Consider the following 25565-nt stretch of genomic DNA (forward strand, 5'->3'; position numbering starts at 1 on the left):
CTTTTTCCTCCTCCAGCATTCTTTATGCATTCCCATTAGTTTCTACAATATACACAAATAGTATAAAGTCGCTTGTAAGTTACAAAAATCTGAGAACAAAACGGCACAGAAGGCAGCTTCATATTTATAGGGCAGCGTGAACTCGCGTTTCAAATCTCGCGATGACTTGCACCCAGACCGCCCTGCAAGTGGTGCTTTTGCCAATGCCCCGCCAGTCAGTGAACAACCGGGGAGTATACATGCACAGTCGCCAGTTCACGTTGGACTCTGCCAAGGATTCCTCCTGAGCTAGCAGAAGAGCTTTTTAAAAGTTATGACAGGGTGCGTGTTTGAAACCGAACCTTTATTTGGCAATTAAATCCCACAACTAACATAATCAGTAAAAACCCGTTGTAGGAGGAATAGTTGAGCCAGCCGCTGTTGAGAGTCAGCGCGTGGGAATGGCAGCTCCCGGGCCGATAAAAGGCATCCTGAAAAACAAGAACAGCGATGCAAACGTCAAATCGCTGCCCGATGAGGTACAAGGAGAGATCCCCGAACAACCGCCTGCACTCTTGGAGGATGACCAACAGTAAGTTATATATTTTGTTTGCTCAGCTGTGGTTCGTAGCCAGGTAACGTTAGCTAGCGGAACACTTGTTAGCCGCTGTCGTCAGCGTCACTCCTGCTGCAGCTTTCTGGCTCATTCTTGCGACTATCAGGTGTGTTTTCTCCTCTAATTAAGTGTTCAAAATGAGTTGACGGCTACGGCTGTGGAGCCGTTTGTCAGGTTAGCTCGTGCGCTAGCCAATAAAGTCAGAGTCACGGCAGGTGATGTGGGTGTTTAAACGAACCGTCTAAATGTCACGAGAGAGTTATGATGAGAGTGAGATACACTCTTTTAACAGTTGTATGTTTTTTTTTACTCTTTCTTTGTATTGTCTCTTAAATGCAACTTCTAATGTATAATATTGGATTTTTGTATACCCCTGTAAAGTACTTTGAATTGCCTAGGGTCGGAAGTGTGCTTCATAAATTACCCTTGCCTTAGCCTGGTCCAACCACCAGACCATCGTACTTCATTTCATTTGTAAATAAGGTCTGGAACGTTGGCAAACGTTCACTCACTTGCCTTTCACACCGCCGCAAAATCGGCGCTAGTTCTGGGCTAGTTCGGAGTTAGAGCCAGTGTTTTGGTTTCACACCGCCAGAAAGCCTGCTGCGGGCCGTAAAAACCGGTTCAACTCATACCCCAGGATTGAGCAGGGTTTGAAGTGAACTGCTTGCGCCAGCGGCCGGGGGAGGGATTATCCTGACCAACCAGACCAACTAAAACCTCATGCCCGCCATGTTTAAAAACACCGCTACTACGAGACGTAAACATAACATAATTACCGAACGTATCGATCAAATTGACCGGCGAGAATACGCTGCATGGGTCCTGTTTGGTTAAGAAAGCAAAGCGAGAGCTAACACGTGTAAAAATAAGACGTATTCGCCGCTGTTGTTGTGCTTAAAGCTAGCGGTAGCTTTAGCGTTAGCCACAAGAGCAGCGGCGTCGGGCGACGTACACACACGTTTACAGTGACGTCATGACGTTGCTCTCTTGCCGGCTCCATGGCTGTCTCCGGTCGATGTGAAACCAACCGGTTCATAACTGGGATAAGGCTGTAACCAGTTTTGAACCGACCCCAACACCAGCCTGGAACTGACTCTTGGTTCATTTTGGTGTGAAAGGCTTGTGGAGGCGGGTGTCTGTTGAAGTTTAAAACTATTGGATCTGCCCAGTGCCACTCTGGATCAGCCACCCAATCGCATATGGTTTGGTCGTGATGTATGTCATGAACCGGCTTCTGACTTCACTACATTAGCCTCGTTTGAGTAGGAGCCGTCTTGCTCAGACCCTCACAATTATGACGCGCGTATTGCTAAGCGCACAGCAAAAATGCTCCAAAAATGCTGTGCGCTGAGCAAGACCTGCGTCATAATTGCGCAGGTCTGAGCCAGACGGCTCCTACTCAAACGAGGCTAATGTAGTCTATGGATCTACCGGTACCTGGTAACGTGCTTGAGCCTAACATTTAGTTATTTGGATGAGAAAGGTTGTAGGCGTCCATTCTTTTGCGAGCAGATGCACTGGAACACAGACAGGTCGGAACTCAGAACTACCAAGTCGGAAATCTCTGAGTTCTGAGTATAAAGGAACGCAACATTCAACTGAAACTGGAGCGCGACTTTGACGTCATCGTTCTTAGCCACTGGCTCTGTTCACTGATTGGACGGCCACCGGAGATTTTCCTGAGCAAAAAATGAGAAATTCTCCGCAGCCCCAGACTGAGGGCCTCTACGAATAGTCCAATCTCCTAACCTATAAGCCTCCTTTCCTATACCTTAACCCCTAAACGTCATCGGGGTTAAGGAGAGATGAAAGGTCCCCAGTAGCCTAGTCTTCATTAAATGTGAAGTTGGCATTTTATTTTATTATGGTGTAAATTATGTGCTACGAAAATAACTTCTATGATGTTTGTCTTTTATGGGTTCTTAATTATCTTTATGGGGGGGGGGTATTTTGTTTTAGCCGAGTTAAATCTTCCTCTCTTCTCTTCTCCTCTCTTCTGTTTTACCTCTCGTTCGTATTCGTGTAGAGTCGGTAAACACTTAAATATTGCCGCCGTGAAGGATTATGGGATACCACTATCTCCTTTCCTTTCGCATAGGTTGGTCCGGAGTAACCTATGCTAAAGGAGGGTTAAGGCCAGGACACACCGGCCCGATAATCGCCGTCGTAGAGTCCTGAGGGGGCGGGGACACGAATCTGTTTGGTGTGTGCCGTGAAATCGGTCGTCGTAGATGTCGTCGGGCTTCTTTTGAGCCGATTGAACATGTTCAATCGGCGGCGGGCAGTCTTTCAGTTGGAGCAATTTGATTTGTGGAGGGCTAGCGAATCAGTGAAGCCCAGAAGTGAGGCAGGTAGCACAAACGGCTAACAACAGTTAACCATCGTTTTAATGTGTTTGTTTGTTTCGTTCAGCGAGTACTCACATGCATCAACCCTTGTTGACTGCTCGACACCATGCTCGACACTCTCTGCTAAAAATTGTGCTCTTTATCGTCCATAAATATAAATACGTATTTATATCTATGTTTATGATCTAGAGAGCCGTCCCATCATTTCCGGCTTCCGTATTTTTTCGGGACACAATACAGATTAGCGCCGCCTGCTGTTATGGAGACATTACGTCCCGCGCAAGCGCAGAGCGTACGGAACGTCAGCAGTCGGTTTGGTGTGTTCTTTGCACTTTTTCGGCCGCGACGGGAAGACTGGAGCTCCCTGAATCGGCAGTCTCCATTTTCGGGTAGTCGGACTGGTGTGTCCTGGCCTTAAAAGGATGCCCGTCTACTGAACATGCTACTGAAGGGAAAATGAAATTTGAGTGGAAGTAGGTAGGCGGGCGGAGCCAGGCTAGCCTTGCCTTGCCTACCCAAACGAAAGCATAATATGTGGGACATACAGTATCTCACAAAAGTGAGTACACCCCTCACATTTCTTCAAATATTTCATTATATCTTTTCATGGGACAACACTGAATAAATGACACTTTGATACAATGTAAAGTAGCGTGTTTACAGCTTATATAACAGTGTAAATTTACTGTCCCCTCAAAATAACTCGACACACAGCCATTAATGTCTAAACTGCCGGTTACAAAAGTGAGTACACCCCTGAGTTAAAATGTCCAAATTGGGCCCAAAGTGTCAATATTTTGTGTGGCCACCATTATTTTCCAGCACTACCTTAACCCTCATGGGCATGGAGTTCACCAGAGCTTCACAGGTTGCCACTGGAATCCTCTTCCACTCATTCATGACAACATCATGGAGCTGGTGGATACTGGAGACCTTGCGCTCCTCCATCTCCTGTTTTAAGAAGCCCCAAAAATGCTCAATAGGGTTTAGGTCTGGGGACATGCTTGGCCAGTCCATAACCTTTACCCTCAGCTTCTTTAGCAAGCCAGTGGTCGTTCGGAGGGGTGTTTGGGGTCATTATCATGTTGCAGTACTGCCCTGCGGCTCAGTTTATGAAGGGAGGGGATCATGTTCTGCTTCAGTATGTCACAGTACATGTTAGCATTCAATGAACTGTAGTTCCCCACTGCTGGCAGCACTCATGCAGCCCCAGACCATGACACTCCAACCACCATGCTTGACTATAGGCAATACACACTTGTCTTTGTACTCCTCACCTGGTTGCCACCACACACACTTGACACCATCTGAACCAAATAAGTTTATCTTGGTCTCATCAGACCACAGGACATGGTTGCAGTGATCCATGTCCGTAGTCTGCTTGTCTTCAGCAAACTGTTTGTGGGCTTTCTTTTGCATCATCTTTAGAATAGGCTTCCTTCTGGGACGACAGCCATGCAGACCAGTATGATGCAGAGTGTGGCGTATGGTCTGAGCATTGACAGGTTGACCCCCAACCCCTTCAAGACCTGCAGCAATGCTGGCAGTATTCATACGTCTATTTTCCAAAGCCAACCTCTTGGTATGACGCTGAAAACGTGCACTCAACCTTCTTAAACTGGGCCGCAGGGCAGTATTGCAACATGATAATGACCCTAAACACACCTCCAAGACGACCAATGCCTTGCTAAAGAAGCTCAGGGTAAAGGTTATGGACTGGCCAAGCATGTCTCCAGCCATAAACCCTATTGAGCATCTTTGGGGCTTCTTAAAACGGGAGATGGAGGAGCGCAAGGTCTCTAATATCGACCAACTCTGTGATGTCGTCATGAATGGGTGGAAGAGGATTCCAGTGGGAACCTGTGAAGCTCTGGTGAACTCCATGCCCAAGAGGGTTAAGGTAGTGCTGGAAAATAATGGTGGCCACACAAAGTATTGACACTTTGGGCCCAATTTGGACATTTTTTCTTAGGGTGTACTCACTTTTGTTGCCTTCAGTTTAGACATTAATGGCTGTGTGTCGAGTTATTTTGAGGCGACAGTAAATTTACACTGTTATACAAGCTGTATACTGACTACTTTACATTATATCAAAGTGTCATTTCTTCAGTGTTGTCCCATGGAAAGATATAATGAAATATTTGAAGAAATGTGAGGGGTGTACTCACTTTTGTGAGATACTGTATATTGATAGGCCTATGTCTTTTTAATATTATGGTTCGTAAGTTTGTATTGATTCATCTATTCACTTAACACTACAGTTTAAATTTTCTACTAATAAATACATTTTGAAATTTATTTATTTATTCATTTATTAGCCTATTCATGTATCTGTCATTTGATACAGTCATATGAAAAAGTTTGGGAACCCCTCTCAGCCGGCATTATAATTGACTCTGCTTTCACACAAAAAAGATAAAAGTGGTATGTCTTTAATTCACCAGAAACAGCTAAGTACTGGGATGTTTTCCAAACAAAGATTTTTTGAAAAGCAGTATTTAGTTTTATGAAATAAAATAAAATGTGAAAAACTGGCTGTGCAAAAATATGGGAACCCTTGTGGTCTTGCTGATTTTAATGCATGTAACAGCATGTAAAACTGAGGACTTTAAACACAAAATTGGTTGGATTATGTTGTTAAGCCTTTAACCTCATATAAAGGTCTGTTTAATCAGGATAAAAGGTATTTTAGGTGCCTAAATGCAAGTTCTACTTCTCTTTGACTCTCTGCAGAAGTGAGACAGAATGCGATCATCAAAACAGCTCCCAAAAGATCTTAAAAACAAAGATTATTAATTGTCATGGTTTAGGGCAGGGGTGTCAAACTCATTTTCACAAAGGGCCGAATTACGACATGATAATCACACGAAGGGCCAGACATGTCGCTTACTGACATGCCTTCTTTTTATTCCAAAAATCAAACAACATATCTAGGTATATAACCTGCGTACATACGGGGCATAGGCTAGGTTTCGTTTACATATTTTGGGGGACAAATTATAGGTGGGGGGTATAGGGGTGCTCCCCCAGAAATGTTTGTGCGTCAAACACTTAATTTCCTGTATTCTGGTAGATGTTTCTGTTTTCTGTGCCTTTTCTGCATCAATTTATTGTGGAAATGTCTTTATTTTTCTAAAGGAAAAGACAACATTCAGGTTCCTGGTGAAACAATTATAAAGGACTATAATGCAGTAAGGCTCTCAGGCATTCTGGATTGAGCCACAATATTTATTCTCCTGGTTTTTTCAAAACTTTCTGCACTTTCAAAACATATCACGTTTTTTTATTTTATTTTTTTATAGGAATCATGACCCAGCGCCAGTGTTAACTATTTATGACACTTTACATTGGTAATGAAATGCAAAGCCACCATTGGAAATGAAAGGGGTGGGCTATCAGCGGCTATCTAACATTAGCTAGTGAGCTATATTGTAACTTGAGGCAAAAGTTAGAAACCAGATAATGTTAGCATTCATCCTTAGATAGTTGACACAATCAATCATCATATTAGGATACTATTTAGCTACATAGATTGGCCTATTTACAGCCATTAGAAAACTGACATCTTTTCTTCAATGCAAGTTCATCAATTCATGGCTTAAAATCCTGGGGCCGTATTCACAAAACATTTTAAGGCTAAGAGTAGGTCCTAACGTGCTGATTTAGGAGTAACTCTCAAAAATAAGGGGCGTTTCACTCCTAATTTTAGGACTCCTAACTTTTTAAGATAAGTGTAATTCACAAAGCATTTTAGCGCTAAAACTAGCTCCTAAATCTATGAAAAGCTAGGAGTCCTCGAGAGGACTCCTAAGTCACTAAGAGTAAATCACAGACACTCATTTGATGGCATTTTGGAGAGATTTAATGCTAGTGAGCTTTACAAAAGGTACCTTAATAGCTGTAAGGGTTTAATGATCTTAGTAAAGCTATGTTTAGAAAGTATAGACACATTTATATTTATTATATTTATATAAAAAATTATGTATTAAGTTCCTTTTCCTGCAGTTGCTTTGGGTTTACGATGCACTGAAAGTTACTGTTGGTGTCGCGTTTGGGTTTAATTTGTTACTAGAGTAGGCCCATATGTGGCGCTTCCAACTCCTCCATTCCACAGGTCCGCTACTGTATAGTTGCGTGTCTCGCCTTTTTCCTTCCGCATGCACTTTACGATTTCGCCAGTTGTTGTTTCTAAATTGCGAATTTCCTGGTTTGCCGCTGTCTGACTATTGCGGCATAGTCCGCCGTTGAGGGAAATACAGTGAGAGTGCATGGCGTGCAGCTGTTCAATGAGGATATTTTTTCCGATTCAAATCATTGTAACATTTTAAATTAATAGACCTATGTGGCGCTATTGTAGGTTAATTGTGAACGAATGTGTGGGAAACCCTGCAGTATCTTGGTTTCATGTTAAATCAGTGTCACTTGTCATTAATTGTATATAAAAACTCTTCACTTTAATACAGCGACACGATATGGATATCTCCACAGTGTTTCTATCATAAACTCACTCTTAGCTCTCATTCCCTCTCAGCCAATCACTGTGGGCATAGAAGGTATGAACATGACATCATCCATAGCAACAGGGTCAACACCGCCCTCTATTCTCAGCTTAGGAGTTCCTCCCATTCCTTAGTAAAAGTTGATCTTATCAGCTTTGTGAATAGGTTTTAAGAAATTACTCCTTACTAAGAACTTTTAGTGCTCCTTAGGAGTACTCTTAGCGCTAAGATAAAATGTTTTGTGAATACGGCCCCTGAGCTGTGGAACTTTCAGCAGACATTCCTAGTGGTAAGCTACACGAGTGTCCTAACGGTTGGGAGCGTGTGCGAAGTGCAGATATGGCACAGGCTCCGCATGAGAGAGAAAAAAAAAAAAAAATCATATATTTTTTTTTTTTTTTTTTGCGGGCCGAATTTAATGGAATTACCGAATTGGTTCGCGGGCTAGATTAAATATTGAAACGGGCCAGATTTGGCCCGCGGGCCAGAGTTTGACACCCCTGGTTTAGGGGAAGGCTACAAGAAGCTTTCCCAAAGGTTTCAATTGTCAATTTCTACTGTAAGGAACGTTGTCAGGGAATGGAAGGACACAGGCACAGTTGCAGTTAAACCCAGGTCTAGCAGACCAAGAAAAGTAGAAGAGCGGCATATGCGGCGGATTGTGAGAATGGTTGCACACAACCCAAAGATCACCTCCAAAGACCTGCAAGAACATCTGGCTGCAGATTGTGTATCTGTACATGGTTCTACAATTCAGTGCAATTTGCACCAAAACATCTGTATGGCCGGGTGATGAGAAGGAAGCCCTTTCTGCGCCCACGCCACAGATACAGTTGCATGGAGTATGCAAAAGCTCATTTAGACAAGCCAGCTTCATATTGGAAGAAAATGCTTTGGACTGATGAGACAAAAATTAAGTTATTTGGTCTTTATAAAAAGCAGATGTTTTGGTGCAAATTGCGCTGAATTGTTGAACGATGTACAGATACACAATCTGCAGCCAGATGTTCTTGCAGGTCTTTGGAGGTGATCTGTGGGTTGTGTGCAACCATTCTCACAATCCTCCACCTATGCCGCTCCTGTTTTTTTCTTGGTCTGCCATGCCTGGGTTTAACTGCTACTATGCCTGTGTCCTTCCATTTCCTGACAACGTTCCCTACAGTCGAAATTGACAATTGAAACCTTTGGGAAAGCTTCTTGCAGCCTTCCCCTAAACCATGACAATGAACAATCTTTGTTTTTCAGATCTTTTGGGAGCTGTTTTGATGATCCCATTCTGTCTCACTTCAGCAGAGAGTCAAAGAGAAGTGCAACTTGCATTTAGGCACCTAAAATAAATTTTCTCATGATTAAACAGACATTTCTATAAGGTTCAAGGCTTAACAACATAATCCAACCAACTTTGTGTTTAAAGTCATCAGTTTTACATGCTGTTACAGGCATTACAATCAACAAAACCACAAGGGTTCCTATATTTTTGCACAGCCAGTTTTTCACATTTTATTTTATTTCATACAACCAAATACTGCTTTTCAAAAAATCTTTGTTTGGAAAACATCCCAGTACTTAGCTGTTCCTGGTAAATTAAAGACATACCACTTTTATATATTTTTTTGTGAAAGCAGAGTCAATTATAATGCCGGCTGAGAGGGGTTCCCAAACTTTTTCATATGACTGTATTTGCACCCCAAATCAATTTATTGTAGCCTATGTGTGTTTTTCATACATGTCGTCAATATGTATATTTATTTATTGCTTAGTAGTTATGAGAAGAACACCAACTACATACAGATGGTGCTGCTTGGACACATCCTCAGTGATGAACCCCATATTTATTTTTGAGTGGCCAGTATGATACCCCATAGTAATGGTAACATTACCGCCCAGGGTCTGGTTGGTAAAACTTTGAAGTTGGTCTCTCTCTGGAGCCGTGTCTTCTCCGATACACTGATGTCATCGTCACTGACATTTTCACTGTGGCAGCGAGACATAATGCCCCAGATCACCAGCCCCTGTTTACTGTTAAGTCACTTCAGTGCCCTGCTTTCCTACAGCCACCTCTCCATCTCCTCTCTGCCTCAAGGAAACTGGAACTTCAGAACTCCCTGAGTGATCCTGTTGTATTGGGTTGTGTTAGTGCTAACATTTGCATTATTTGTATAACTGTGTCCCTAAAAACAAATGGTTTGATAGTTTTATAGAGATAGACCAATTAATCTGGACAGTTCAATGGGGCCAATGATTTTTAACCCAAATATTCACCTTGTATTTGTTTCAATTTTAATAATTACAGACAGCTGTCCTGTATTTCAATATTTTACATAGCCACCGAATTGCAAATCCCACCTCGGCTTTAATAACAGCTGGGAAATAAAGCATTATTTGATACTTGTTGACAAGAAACAGTCAGGGCTAAAAATATGTCTGATCTTGGTCCATAAAAAAGGCATAAATTGCACTCTGTCTGGTTTACATTCAGGGTGATGATTTAACACCACCCACCTGCCAAATGCTGCTAAAACGTTGGTGCTAGATGGAGATTCTGCTCATGGTTAACACTAAGGTTGTGCAGTATCATCAGTTGAATCTTTTAAGTAGAATCATATTAAGATTGAATTAAAGCTATTGTACGTAAATTCTGTGCCCGTATGAGTAATTCTGAATGATTACAACAATTCTGTCGGCGCATCTACATGGGGTAAGGCTATCGGTGATTGCGCATGGATTGTATTCCTTCTACTGTACGTCCAGGTTTTTTCTTGGCAGTACATTCAACAACTGACACATTTTTCTTTCTTGTTTGACGATTGCTTAAATGTAACCGGCATTAATTTATAGAACGTTTATTCCTATATCTTTTTTTTTTTTTTAAGATGTTTTTTTGGCATTTTTATGCTTTATTGATAGTGTAGAGACAGAGTTGAAATGGGGCAGAGAGGGGAGTGACATGCAGAGAACGACCGCGGGCTGGAATCGAACCAGGGTCTGCTGCTGGCCAAGGCCCATGGGGGGGACGCCCTACCAACTGAGCTAAGGGCGCCCCTATTTCTATATCTTTAAGATAGACAATCTATAATATATATATTGATAATATAATTAATAGTCATTAGAAAAAAATACATGATTGTAGTATTATTCCAGTTATTTAGGAAAGTTAAGCAGCCCTTCTTCGATGGGTTGCAGCCGGCCTACATGTGTCTCCCATCATGCCTGCAGCAGGTTTAGAAATAAGTAAGAGTCCTCTCTTGAGCTGCAGGCTTGAGAAATTAGGCCAAAGAAGGACGGTGGTTTATAGTGAATTACATGCCCAACAGTGAATCAAGCTCCTTTTTTCTTGTTGATACAAAAATAGTCTTATCTTTGAGTGATAGAAGGAAAACAGGTTTTCTGGAAGGATCCTTTGTGCAGCCAAGAATCAAATCCACACACGGAGAAGAACAAGAGCTGAGGGTGCCGTACCATGCTGCCAATGTCAACTCTGAGTTAAAGGCAAAATATACACTACAGAGCACACAGGCTTTCATATTTATTTTTATTTGCACAAATATTTAGTCAGTGTTTCCCACTAATGTATCATTCCGTGGCGGGCCGCCACACTTTCATTTTGCCCCGCCACACTTTCACTTTCATTTTTTTTTTTTTTTTTTGATATGTATATTTTACTATTTAAAAATATACATGTATACATTTCATTTGCAATGCGCAAGTTTCACTTGGAAACAATAGCATTTCCGCATAAAAATCTTTAACGTGTGATTCGCGCTGTGATCTCAAGAAACAATATTTCCTTCAATCATGGACGTATTATCAAAGCGCCGCTTGAGGGATCGAGGCTTCAATCTCCCCGAGTCAATCAGCCCCTCCCCCTGCGGTGTCAACACGCGCTGTGACTGTATTCATAAGTAGCTATTTTCTGCAATTTTCCCATCACAATTCATTCTGCGCTCTTTGAGCACCCTCTGCTGGAAAGAATATTGTGAGCTGTCCTTCGTGATTGTAGTCACAGTTATTTGAGTACTAGTAATTCAACAATCTAATAAAACAAAAGGGCGCTTGTGTTCACTCTTTTGAACCACAGGTAACCACCACCTTTGCTTAATTTTTTTTGATGGCTCAAATGTGTATCATAGAAAATTATTTATTCATTAACCATTGATAAGTGTGTTAAACTCCATCTTAATCACCATTTATATTGGAATAGTGTTCCTCAAAGTACACCAGATTGATGCATTTAACATTTAAAAGGTACAAAATTTTCTTCCGGGGGAGCATACCCCCGGACCCCCCTAGGGGGGTCGGGGGGTGATTTCTTTGCCTCCTTTTTTTATTTAGTTTACTTCTTTTTAGCCCCTTACATGTGACTTCATGTATGTTTTCACAAGTCCCATTTCAATATGAGTTTGTATTATGTTTTGGCCTAGATCCTTTCAGGTCTTGACTCTCTTGAAGTGGTCTTAAGGTTAGTGCTCACATTGAGCTTGACAACAGACCCAACATTTTCTTTTTTCCTCTCATCTACTTTGCTTTGGCATTGACTTCCTAGCTCATTCTGCAGAGGAAATCCTGAACTAGCTCTACCAATATAGCCATCCAGCATTCCCTTTTTTTTCAACCGCCTGTGTGTTTTAACAATTCAGCTTCTCTCCATAGATTTGTAGGGAGAAAGTGGGTCCAGATGACATCATGCAACACATAGGTTATAGGGATGGCCATTTAGTATTTCTTCTTTAACCGGTTAACCACAAGAATTAACGGTTATTAACCGGTTAACCGTTAAGATTTAATGTAGCCTATTTATAGTGAAATGCATGAAGCATTATAGCAGGCTTTTTTTGTTTATTCATTTAAAAACTATTCAGGGACCAGTAGCCAATTTAAATGCCTACAATTTGACATTCACATGGCACCTTGTCTGTTGTGAGAAGAGGTCAAATATGCAAATGTGGGAGCCGAAAGTGCAATAAGTGACTGAAATTTACATACATTTACACACACAGGCTTAGGGGATGGGTAGCCATTGCGATATCAAAATAAGAGTCCGGATTTGAGAGAAATTACGATGAATTACATTTTTTTAACCGTTTAACCTTTAGTATTAACCGGTTAAAGATCTTCTTAACGGCTAACAGGTTAACCATGGACATCCCTAATAGGTTACCATAGCTCTTTTTATTCAGGCAGTGTGCAGATTGATCGTCATTGGTTACAGTCAGTATGGCTCTCTTGATGCTTGCTAAACATGTTTTTTTAAATCACCTCTTAGTTTATGTACTGGAGACAACCACAATCTGCAGAAATCAACATAACTAAAGCCAAAATGGACCGTTAAAAATCCCTAATAATCGTGTGCATGCCATTTGGTCACAACGATACAAAAACAGAGGAAAGGATTCCACGATGACATTGAAAGTGGATTATACAGGAACCCACAAACTCTGCTTATTGTCCTTGCCGCTCCAATTCACCTTTGTTATCCCTTCAATCACCCACTTGTATTTAGTTAACAGTGATATGAACCTCACACCTAGTCATATATAATTCATGGATGCTTCCATGAAACTTAATCCCTCTTTCACTGTCCTGCAAGCCCCATCCTGACAGTTTGACTGGCATGCAGCGAATCTCTGACCTTTTACTATATGGACATAAAAATACCACTCAGACATTAAGCCCTCCTGTGTTCAAGTTGGCACAGAGAATGGATGCAGTTTCTAGATGTTTTTTTTCTTAACTTGACAGTATGTTACATTTTGTAGAGGACAATGCCCTTACTCGACATCACAACCTAGAACCTGACTATGACCCTCCTCATTCCTCTGCATCTCCTCTAATTCACTTTTTCTCGAAAGTGTGGACAGATGACAGAGGTTTAAGAAACTATTTAATTTAGTTTAATCTACTTGGCAGTCTAACTTTCTGTAATCTTTTATCGTGCTTACTGCTGTCCAGAGGAAGGAGCCAAAAGAGCAGTGACTTGTATACCAACAAATCTCAATTGAAAAAGGGTTTTCCCCCCAAAAGATAATACCAAAATATAGGTATTTTTCCCCCAAACTATTTTTAATTGATAGGTTGGAGGGACAGGGATGAAATGGGGCATAGAGGGGAATGACATGCAGAGAATGACCACGGGTTGGACTTGAACTGGGTCGCTGCGAAGAGGAAAATTCTAAATATAATTGTGAAAGAAAAATACATGTTGAGGTTATACGTTTGTTTGGAACATGACAATAATTCAAATTATCCTTGTTTTATTTAGCTGATGAAATAGATTTATCTCATGGCTGGTACACATTTTTCTTCACATGCTGCTTTTGACTTGATAGCGTTACAGTATATTTTGGACCAGCCACCGCTGTTAACAAGGGGGCTGGCTGTTGTTGGATTCGTTCAGAACTCAGTAGTGTACCGGCCTTTTCCTCACTACCCTCTTGCTATGCTACCTGATAGCTCAGCTCTCCATGATGATTCACTCTATTTAATGAGCTTTCCCGAAGCGTAATGTCGCCAGCTGTTGAGCAACTGGGAGAGACAGTCCCCATCACATAAGCGATATGGCTCTATATTTAGTGCGTACTCGTATAGTAGTTTTTCTTTTCCTCAGGCAGAGGCAGGTGCTTTCATCCTTGTTTTACAGTTTTTGTGATGAATGAGTGAGTAGACTGGAGTGCATTTAAGGGCGACAGTGGTTTGCTGGAAATAATCTTGGTTGGCTGCTTCTGTGATGTGTTGTATAACCACTCATACACACTCCCAGATGTTAGCTCAGTGCCATGTTTGGGCTCTTTTCTCTGAGAGTATTGTTGGAATGTGGTGTTTATTAATGCATTGTTGTAGAGCTGCAACGATTAATCGACGAATCGATTATTAATCGATCACTAAAATGATCGGCAACTATTTTGATAATCGATTAATCGTTTTGAGTAATTTTTTATACAAAAAATTCAAATTATCCGATTTTAGCTTCTCAAATGTGAATATTTTCTGGTTTCTTTAATCCTATTATGACAGTAAACTGAAATATCATGTTTGTTTTGGACATAACAAAACATTTGAGGACGTCAACATGGGCTTTGGAAAATTGATCAACGTTTTTCACCATTTACTGACATTTTACGGACCAAAACACTAATCGATTAATAATCGATTAATTGAGAAAGTAATCGACAGATTAATCGATTATCAAAATAATCGTTAGTTGCAGCCCTACATTGTTTGTTTTTGTGCCACAAAGATTATTTAGAAAAATGTTTCCCCCCCTAACTAGCAGGTTACGACATCACATGTTATCCTTATTGTCTGTTTTGTAGATTTAGATCTTTTCTCCAAAAATCTGATTGGCCAATACTGTGTTTGGATGCAGATAAAACATTTTTAGTAATTGCAGAGTTATGCAGCACTCAGTTTGGAACTTTCTTTTTTTGCATGTGTTCCAGTAACACACACTCATCCAACAAGGAAGCTTATATTATAGCATGAGTGTATACATTCAGTATGTTGGTCAAGGACGTTCTTTCAGGATGAACAGCACTGGCCCATGTGCCTCTCTGTTTTACAGAATGCTGTAAAACAGAGAGGCAGAAGATATTATTGGGGAAGGATATGATAATTTATTTAAATTCAATTGGCTTTATTGGCAGGAAAATATACACAACAACAAAAATAACAACTTTAACCAATAGGTAAAACAAATTAGATGTAGATTTCTTATACTTCCTCTGATCTGCAGCTTGTGTGTGTGGGTGGGTGTGTGTGTCCCATTTTTGAAGAGCTTTGTCACAGAGAAAATGATAAAGAGTGTTTTACAAGGCCTGTCAGGCGTTCAAGTCTGTTATGAGTGAGAGCTGTGGGGGAGCTCTGCAGGCTTGTAGCAGCAGGCAGTGGATTTAGCATCTCTCTCCTGTTCCCCACTGCCTGCCTGCCTGTCTCCCATGATACGCAACCTTTTAGTTTTTCAAAGAACAAGGTCAGGAGGACTGATTTACAATACCTTGTCAGGAGAGGCTAGAGGTGGTTTAGCCCAACTTTATTTAGAGCTTTAGATTTTGGCTCAGTTTGTCTGGGAAATGATTCAAATGAACAATTAAATGATGCAAACTGCAGCACAGGCTTATAGGAAAGTAGGGCTACAAAAGCGACATCGAATCTTGAATAGATGAAAAGTATAATCCAACAGTGGAAGTGGAATAATGCTTCCACTGAACTATAATGGCAGGTGTTCTCTCTTTATTCTCTTGGGCAAAATGTTTCTTGTTCTTTGTTTTTGATCATTTCCCCCTGGGGATTTGAAAGGGCAGAGAGGGTTACAGTAATTTTGAACAAAAAGCCCAAACGGAGCAGGTGATCACCTTATTCCCCAGATGAGGTTGGAACCATTCGGTGTGTTCCTGGGGAGGAGGAACAAAAATGACATTTCTGTGCTTTTCTGCCTGCTCGTTCCCACAAGTATGCAGTCTGAGAGAGAGAAAACTGGGGCATGTTCAGAATCAGTCCTAGATAAAATCTGGTCGCTTTTCTCCCTGGAGGAATTTGCATGGTGGGTGGGGTATTGGTGGGCAATTGGAGCCGACATTTACTTTTCAAAGGTCTTTCTTTGATAGCTCTTTTTTTTTTTTTTTTTTTTTTTACAGGAAGAAATCCACCAAATGGGACGAGATGAACATCCTGGCCACATACCATCCAGCAGACAAAGACTATGGCCTCATGAAAATAGATGAACCCAGCACACCTTACAACAGGTCAGATTCTTCTGACTACATTTCCCCTTTGTCTACTCTATTGATGACTGTTAAAATCTGATTTATTTGATCCTCATACAGTGCCTCGATCTACCCTTTTAGTGGAATAGTTCAAATGTTTTATTGTAATTTTAGCTCTTTGCCTCACCCTCTAGCTCAAGAACTGACAGAAACCATTCCTTTAACTGTGTGTGCATTTTTAATAGAGAGATGTGCAAAGGTCGCTCATCCAGGTTAGCTTAGCTCAAACACTGGAGGAGGGGGGAGGGAGCAGGTCAAAAGATTTTACATCACTAAACGCTCCTGTCTGCTTTAAGGACTCCAATACAAACGGGAAAGAAACCAGGAAGTGACTGACGGTCACTTACGTATTTGGTTCCAACGTAACATAACGTGTAGTAAAAAATATATAGCGCAACATAACGTGATAAATAAACAAGTCCCAACAAGAACCCAGGAATGTTAAGTGATGTTGTAAAGTTTATCTTTTGACCTGCTCCCCTTGACTACCAGTGTTTGAGCTAAGCTAACCTGGATAAGCGACCTTTGCCCATTTTTATATCAAAAGTGCATGCACGGTTACAGGGTTGGTTTCTGTCACATTTTTCTTGAGCAGGAGAGTGAGGCAAACAGCAAGTAATACTATTCCTTTAAATGATCACGTAGCCTGTTTAGAGTTCCTGTTTAGAGCTATACCAGTGCCGGTGTCAACTCAATTGAGTTGGAGTGTTTGTCCCCCCCCCCCCGCTACCCTCCATCCCCTCATCTCATTATCAGCTTATCTTTATCCGGCTCCTTTCTCTCTTCCAGGATGGTAGGGGACGACGATGATGAGGGCGCGCTGAGTGAATCGGAAGGCCACAGTGGACTCGCAGCCGATGACCTGGCATCAAAGTAAGCATGTGAAGGGAGGGAGAAGAATACAGAGGTAGAAAGTGGAGAATGCATGTAGTATCGGAGGATTAATCTTTCATTTTGTTACTTTTGATGCAGCCTTTACGATTTTTAGTGATGCAACCACGAAAAGGGTGTCGTGATAAAAAGCAGAAGGTTTATTTCAATAGCGAGGGTCCTCTGGAGGGGTCACTAATTGACGTATACACAGAGTGTATCTTGCTAGGAGTGACGCCGTTTCCTTAAAATCCTCCCATATTTAAGGACATTTGCTCCCCGGGGAGGGAGACGTCTAAGTTACATTACAGTGGGTTGGAGGAGAGACAGGCTGAGAGGTAGACAGTTCAAATATACATACATTGATATTGTAAACGTGGGAGGTGCAGACTGACCAGAGAAACCGCAGGGGGCTGTCTGTATGGACAGTGTGTTTATTCAGATGTATAGTCAGGCTGGCTGGTCCATCCATCAGAAAGGCCATCTTACAAGTTTCCCCCCACAAGGGAGAGACATCTTTTGTGCTCCCCATGTGAAGCCTAGATAGGCCACACCTGAACGTCTTTGTCTTCCCAACAAGAATGTCTCATAACAATAACTGATAAGGGTGCAATTACTCTACAGCCTTTGACATCCTTTAAACCTAAGACATCAGTGCCAAAGAGGAAGAAATATTGTAGCCTTTTGAGAATGCTTTGAGTTTACCAAAATGCTCCTTGACACACTTTTTCCACTGAAAGAGAATACAGCCGAGGTTTTTAGTTTTTTTATGTGTTAAGAAATGTGTACCTGCCACAGTGAGCTGGCTCTTTCATGGTAATAGGAGTGTGGGCAGCATGCTCTGCTGTGGGCCAATCGTGCTTGCAGAAGTGATCAGATGTGGGCATGGGATGGAGTGTGAGTGAGAGAGAGAGAGGATAGGGAAGACCTCCAGGCTCGGTAGTCAATTAGCCTCCTTTGTTTACTTCCACACAGAGTTTCTACCATTGTTTTACGCTAAACCCTCCAGATAGTACAGCAGCTGCTCTGCTCCTCTGTCCTCATTTAATCTGGCCAACATCCCGAAATCTGCTCCCTGTCTGCCACTTACCCAACTGTGGTGAACTTTACCTCTGTCATCTCCCCGTTGTTGCATCACTTACATCATCTCTCTTCCTTTCAGTCTTTGCCCCTCCTCCGCCTTGGGTATCTTGTGCATTTTGAAACTGAAAAGGACATTTTCTGAATCGGGCCAGTTTGTTAGGACAGCAGCCGTACCGTAAATGGGAGCTTCCCCTCAGGGCTGTTGTTGCACTACCATCCGTTTGTCCTGTGCTCTTCAAGCTATTTGTGAGTGTATGAGACTGGGATAGTAACTCTTGATTTTTACCTCACGCTTGAGTGCTCACATCTCTCCATTCTCGCTGTGCCTACTCTCTCCTCCTCCTGGCCTCATAGCTCTCCATCTGTGTCCCTGCTATGTCGCCTTTTTGTTTCCATGGGAGGTCTTTTCAGAATTTGTTCATTAATTAATTTTCACACGAGTCAGCGATTCTGGAGTAGGCTACTCTTGTTTTTAAAATCAGTGAACTTCGCTCCGCTATCTGTCCGTACTATGTATGCGCTGAAAAGAAAATCCAGTGTTCATACACAGCTAGCCTCTGTAAATGGGTATGTGAACAAAGGGGGACTCCGTAGCTAGCAACCAACTTTGACCAGAAGTGATTGTGACAACAAGCAGTCTCCAGAATAAGTGACTCCACCTTTTCAGTTGAGGATGGTGTCCTGTTCCCATTTGGTTGTGTACTATTTCATTTAATCAAAAAATGACAGAGGAATGTGCAAAATGCGAACGTAAATACAATCTCTCATTACTCTTCTCTACAGGTTGGCAGCAGCAGAGGGCTCAGAGCCTCGCTTCTTGAAGGAGGAACTACAAGAAGAGGAAGAGAGCAGTGAGGAGGAGGAAGAGGAGATGTCCCCTGAAGATCAAGGTAAACATGGCGACCCCCCCACACCCTTTTTTTTATTGATCTAATCCACACATAATAGTGCTTTTCTTGATGGAGTTTCAGTGGCATGTTATTGAAATGAAGCAGGGCTGTCGCGTCATAACATCCATATCCATGGTAACGGCTGTTTGTTGCCAAAGGTGGCCGGTGCATCCCCCAGTTCGCAAGTGTATTAATACCACCTTGGCACAAAGTGTCCACTGCAGCTGTAAGGGTGAATGCAGTGCGCAGAGTGCTTTTGACTTTGCTCTTCTTTTACACACACACACACACACACACACACACACACACACACACACACACACACACACACACACACACACACACACACACGTGCTATTGAATTTCAAAAGGATATATTTGCAGTGCTTTTCCCTATCTTCATATTCATCTTGAGCGATGCAGGTGAAAGCAAGATAAAAATGTGTTATTTGTAGGGCTGACACAATAGGCAAGACAAATGTCCTTCGATATGCTAAACTTCTTCCTAGAGAACCGCACTGCAGTGAAACGACCTCATGGTAACCTTCACTGTTCACTTTTATGGATGCACCGATTCACTATTTATAGTTCCGATTCCGATATCTGGGTTTTGGATATCGACCGATACTGTCCGATACGATATCCTAATTATTATAAAAATTGTGTTGGTGGTGATGTTGTTATGTGTAAGGTTAGGAATACTTAAGCAATTCTAATTTAAAAGAGCAAGATATATACACAAATGCATATAGGTTTATCTTAAAGGCAGACTATGCAATATTTTAATGGAAATATCAATTATAGTCGCACAAAAATAATCCTTCTCAATGATCACTTCTGCCCCACTAGAATATGTGGTGGTATGTTTGTCTGAACAGTCTTCCTCTCTCTGGCTGTATTTTACATAGTAGAATTTGTCACAGTGCAGAAGCCTCTCCACTTCCTTGACTTGGGTTAGCTCACTGGCTAACAAACTGATATGTACTGTATGTCTAACTAGAAAGTGGTGTCCTCTCTCCCTCCACCGTCGGCGCATGCTCGCACAGGCTTGTTCGCTCTTTCATAGTAAACAAAATAATAATAATAAAGAAATATTTTAATATCGGAGCTGACAGTCCGATGTCCGATACGCAGATTTCGGCCATATCGGACCCGATACTGGATCGGATCGGCCCCATCCCTATTCACTTTGCCAATCCTAAATGCCACATTTGTCAGAAGCACATCTCTCACACTCATAGGCCCGAGACACAGAGCCTGGCCTAACATGTTGGGAAATAACAGGAATTCAGACTCACATCTAGAACGATGTAAGGTCTTGCGATCAGCAATAGACTTCCTCAACTCAAGGGGCGGCACCAAAGCGTGCATTTCAAAATAGCACTGCAGGCAATTGGATAGCACTACGACCAACCAGAGCAATAAACAAGGTGACATATTCAGCCCGTTGGTTTAGCGACCTGCGGGGCTAATTGGCAATACAAACTTTTGTTGTGGTCGGTTTTCAAAAGAACAAATCTTTCTTTCTTGCTAATGAAATATTTGAGTGTGAAGAAAAAGCTTGGTCCAGATTGTTAAGTGTCGAGGCCAATTGGGCATTGACCCTTTTTTTTATGCAAGTTTTTTTCGACAAAACAATTGAGGATCAGCTAAGATGAGCAACCTTCTTGTGTCAATGTGTGAAAGTGCATATTCTTTCTATGGGTAGAATTGTACTGTTCCAGCTCATGGCGGAATAAAAGAGATCGCAATTGTAATTCTCCCTCTGCAGAGAAAAAGAACAATTTTCAGATGATGAGGAAGATGCACTACAACGAGGGCCTGAACATCAGGCTAGCGCGCCAGCTCATTGCCAGTGAGCTAGCAGAGGACGAAGACCTGGACGAAGAGATGGAGGACACTGAGGAGACGGAGGAGATCAGTGTTGACCCGCCACAGGAAGGTAGGGACGAGAGACTGCTGCATTCATGTGCACACCGGGATGAATCATTGGGACAGTTTCCAGTCTGACGACTCTTCAGTACTTGGGAAGTAGACCTTACAAATATTGCTGTCACTGTGGATGTCGCAAGACATGCCTGATGCACGTCTAGTGTGTTTCGTGCATGCATGCATTCTATTTCATTAAAAAAGAGGTTGGCTTCTTTGCAAGAATGACATTGATTGCCAAAAGGAGCATGCACTTCTAGTATGTTTTTCTTTATTTAATAAAGAAAAAAGAGGTTGACCTATGTCACTCTTTGTGCACTAATTGGCACTTAAAGTAAACTACGAGGGATTTCAGTTTGTAAAATTATGAGGTCCAAAATTTAACCCCAGAAGAAGAATCAACACTAAGTAAAAATATTGTGTCTAAAGAAGGAAACGCATTAGGGTAGAAACAACTTGTTCTAGGTAGTGTTGTCACAATACCAAGGTTATGACTTCGATACGACACCAGCCTAAAATAGCTCCGTACCAATCCCCCAATACATTTTCCAGAACAGAAAATAAATTGGGGGGAAAAATAACATTATTTATCTGTGATAATTTTTTCCCATCTGTTCTGACATGTATCTGTCTTTTTGTTTGGTCCTCCAGCTGATTCCCTGGACTCGTAGACAAGGCCCCTCTCTCTCTCTCCTTCAGCCCCGTGTGTCGGCCCAAGGTCCAGACAGACCATGCTGCCTCTGTGTTCCTAACGCTGGGCCGCAGAGCAAGGCACCGCTTCACCATCCACATAACTGCTCTCAAACAGCCAATAACCTCCCGGTCAACAGTCTGTTTATACTGCTCCTTAGGACTGTGCAATATAACCTTCAAACACACAGTTTTTTTGTTGATGTTTTTTAAAGTTCCAGAGTCGGTGCAACACAAAAGAAGAATGTTGCTCCCTCCTCCTCCTTGCTCTCCTGTTGCCAAGAGTTTCCCCCTCCCCCCTGCTTTGGACTGGCGTAGCACTGAAGAATGCGTTTACCTCATAGAACCAGACTACTGGCCTTTTCCCTCCAAATTGAATTCACTGATACATTCAACTTATAGTTTGTCAGTGACAGAATAGCTTTTTCTTACATTTTCTGTTCCTGCATATTAGTTTATTTTACAGAAGAAGAAAAAGACAATTGCAGGACGAGCCAGTTATCTGTCAGGCTTGTGGCCCCTGTGTTTTTTCCTTGCCATAGCAGTAAGGTATTGAAATAGTCTCTTTAGAAGTTTTATGTCTATTAGATAGTAGAAGGGGGGGGGACAGTGTTGAAGTCCCACATATGAGGTCTAGCACATGCTACTGATGAACAGGACAGTGTCCCACCTTTCAGCTGTGGGCTCTGATAGATCTGACGGAAGCTAATGCTCACTATGCTCTCGCTTTTCATAACGAGTTGTTTAACTTGTAACTTTAAAACTAACTCAGTTGAACAGACTGTGAGCAGGATCTTCAAACAAAAGTACAATCATCTAAGTTGTGTTTTTAATTTCATCACAGATCAGATCTACTTTAAGTGTCTTGTACGACTCGGCCTGGGATTGTCAAAGAAAAGGGGGTTTGTTTTCGATGCTACTGAATTTAGGACAAAGCAGATGTTGGTGGAGTAAACCACTAAGGCTTATTTGAGGTGTTTTGAGTTTTTGTGTGTAATGTCTTGGGAGTTCCTACGGGGGTCCAGACAGTCACTATCATGTCTTAATAAAATGTTGGATTTAACAGTATTTAGGGAAAAAAATATCCTGGTTCAACTTTTGAAATTGCACCTTTTTAAAGTTGTTGACATTTTATCTATACTGTAATTTCAGACCCTTTGATTCTTCACTGTGATTGAAAGTGTTAAAGGGATAGTTCAGTATTTTTGAAGTGGGGTTGTATGGGGTACTTATGCATAGTTAGTGTGTTACTTTATGGAGATGGGGGGGGGGGGGTCAGCGCAGTCATTTTAAGGGAGGTGTCACTGTAGCAGAAGTCAGCCTTGTATTGTTGCAGAGGGGTCCAGAAGATAAACTTTATTCCTCCACATAATGCTAACCTAAATATCTCTTCAATTGTACGCAAAATTTTGTAATACAAAAAAGTTTGTCTGGCGGAGAACTAGAGCTGTGGAAAGAAATCTCAGTTTAAGTTACAATATATAAATTACTGATTTTTAGGTTTTAGGTTAGCATTTATATATGTGGAGAAAAAAACGTTTTTCTTTCTCGTTTTCTTCTCTGCAACAGTACAATAGTGACCTCTGCTACAGTGACACATCCCCCAAACTCCTTATAATGAGTGCCATCTCCACTGACTATGCCCAAGTACCCCATACAACCCCATTTCAAAAATACTGAACTATCCCTTTAAGCTCTGAATTATGGGAACACAAATGATCACAGACCGTAAATATCACTTCTGAAAACGGTCTCCTTAATCTGTTTTCAGTTCTGGTGGTTTAGTATTCTGTCTGTGGCATTTTCACTCCACAATATACGTCAAAGTTGCTGATCCTTTTAGACTTTCCACCAACAAAAAAGCTCATATTTGAGAAGTTCATTGTCACCATTAAAACAAGAATTCGCCTAGAAAAACAGATTTTGACAATACCTTTTGTCTTCTGTGTAGTCGAGGAATTTGTGAAGGATATAAAAGACATCTCTTGTGACGGTGATACTGTATGTGATTGGACAAAACCTCCGAAAACATGACTGAATCGATCACCCCTGTTGGTGGTTATGACTTGTCAAATGTGCCTCTTGTGTATTTATGTACATGTGTGTAAAGTGAAGTTGAACAGGAGTTTTTTGCCTCATGTGTCCACTGTCAAGCTTTTTGTTTTTGGCACCACTTCTGTCCTGTTGGTTGTTTTCTTCGGGGGACAGACGGCTACATTACTATGCAGCGTGTGTCATTTTCAAAAAGGGTGTCCAATCCATGTGTTTTTTTGTATTTCAGGTTTGCATGTTCTAAAATCATCAGATTGTGTGTATTCTTTTTTTTCAATCTCTGATCATTAAACAAACCTTGCTAGGAACTAGTGTCTGTTGTGGTTTATGTTTGATACCCTTTTCAAGGATTTCATTTAGTTGTTTCTTCCTGATTTTGACCTCAAGTCTGTGTGATCTTCGCTAAAAAAACATATTAAGATATTCTTTGGTCTTTCTTGTGGAAACAAAGAAACTTGCTCACCACCAGATGGCACTGTTGCACAACGCATCCTTCATTCCCGGTGGATTTCTAGTCAGGGGCCCGTGTTCATGCAAGGATAATCCCGCATGCTTGGTTTTCAGAGTAAAAAATTATCGAATCTCATGGTGGTTCTCATTCCACAAAACGGCATTGGTGGAGAGATTTGGATCAAATGCCAAACGTATTATTCTACACAACATTTTAGCACTTGTAAGGTTGTGTAGTCTACTCGGTTAGTGAGGTTTTTTTCAAAAATGAGAGTTTCATTGAAACCACATAGACTGTAGCCCATATAAAAGATTGTGACACGGAGTAGAAATTGGTAGAAAGAGGAGGCCGTCCGTGCATTCTGCGTCAACGGTAATTCCAATGGATCAGGAAGCGCCTGACACAAAGATCGTGTCGGTAGGTGAAGACAAATCAGTGTCTCTCACTGAGATTTCGTCGCCGGATTTATCTCTGAGCAGAGAGAGGAGGCATTATTTTTCAAAGGATACAAGTATTTAAAGGGAAACCTTTAACCACAAGAATTATGCTACCTAAACTTTTGAAAACATATACCGAAATCCAGCACACTAGCTCCATTAAAACAATTGGTGTAAGTATAACCCAAATGCTTCAGAACATCCATCCATTCACTTGGTTTAAATACAATCATCGATCACTTTTGTTACCCACCAGTTATTATAGGGTTTACTTTCTATACAATTATTTTCATTTAAAAGATTAAAATACTAAGGTGAGAATATCGCACTATGGTTTAAACAATCCCCACCATGTATGTTTGTGTAGATTTTTTATTTTATTATAGTTCAGTCATCAGCGCATTAAAATACAAATACAAACACAGACCCTCATTTCACACCCTCATTGTCCTTGTTGTGACGTCAAATCTTGGTAAAAATCAATGACTCCAAAAAATCTTCCCTCATTCTCGTTAGATTACAGACAATATTTTCGTATGTCAGAAAAAAAAATATATGACTACTGTATAGCCTAGTTCTGCGGAAGCCTACTTCTGCCAGTCAATTAAAAAAAGTAGAAAAACTGGCTCTGATTATGAAAAAATCCCCATGGTGAGTTTTACTCATAATTAGGTTAGAACTTTATCTGATATGTATGACTTTCCCCAGGAATATTTTGACTAATTTATTTCTTCTAATTAAAAGTCATAGGGTATCTATGAGATTGAATTATTTAAGATGAGGAGTCATAATTAGCTTTTTATTAATACATTTTTTTTTTATCTCGAATTATATCTTTCATGAAGTACCATGGGGATATTTGTTTATCATTATTATATTATCAACCATTATTTGTCTGTTAATGTTCTTAAAAAATTGAATAAAAAAATAAACTGGATCACAGAAGCGTGGCACATGCG

The 25565-nt window shown here is 41.2% G+C and overlaps 1 protein-coding gene across 1 annotated transcript; it reads left to right on the plus strand.

Annotated features, from left to right (window-relative positions):
• Positions 1-229: 229 nt before the first annotated feature.
• On the plus strand, positions 230-24020 carry ppp1r2 (protein phosphatase 1, regulatory (inhibitor) subunit 2). The gene is made up of 6 exons (XM_080032733.1): positions 230-571; positions 16076-16183; positions 16994-17077; positions 18941-19047; positions 20819-20989; positions 21628-24020. Exons 1-6 carry the CDS (start codon positions 441-443, stop codon positions 21645-21647), a joined length of 621 nt encoding a protein of 206 aa, XP_079888859.1. The 5' UTR covers positions 230-440; the 3' UTR covers positions 21648-24020.
• Positions 24021-25565: the final 1545 nt, after the last annotated feature.

The sequence above is a fragment of the Ammodytes marinus genome (assembly GCF_949987685.1).
Source record: "Ammodytes marinus genome assembly, chromosome: 8".
In the NCBI taxonomy this organism is placed as follows: Eukaryota; Metazoa; Chordata; class Actinopteri; order Uranoscopiformes; family Ammodytidae; genus Ammodytes; species Ammodytes marinus.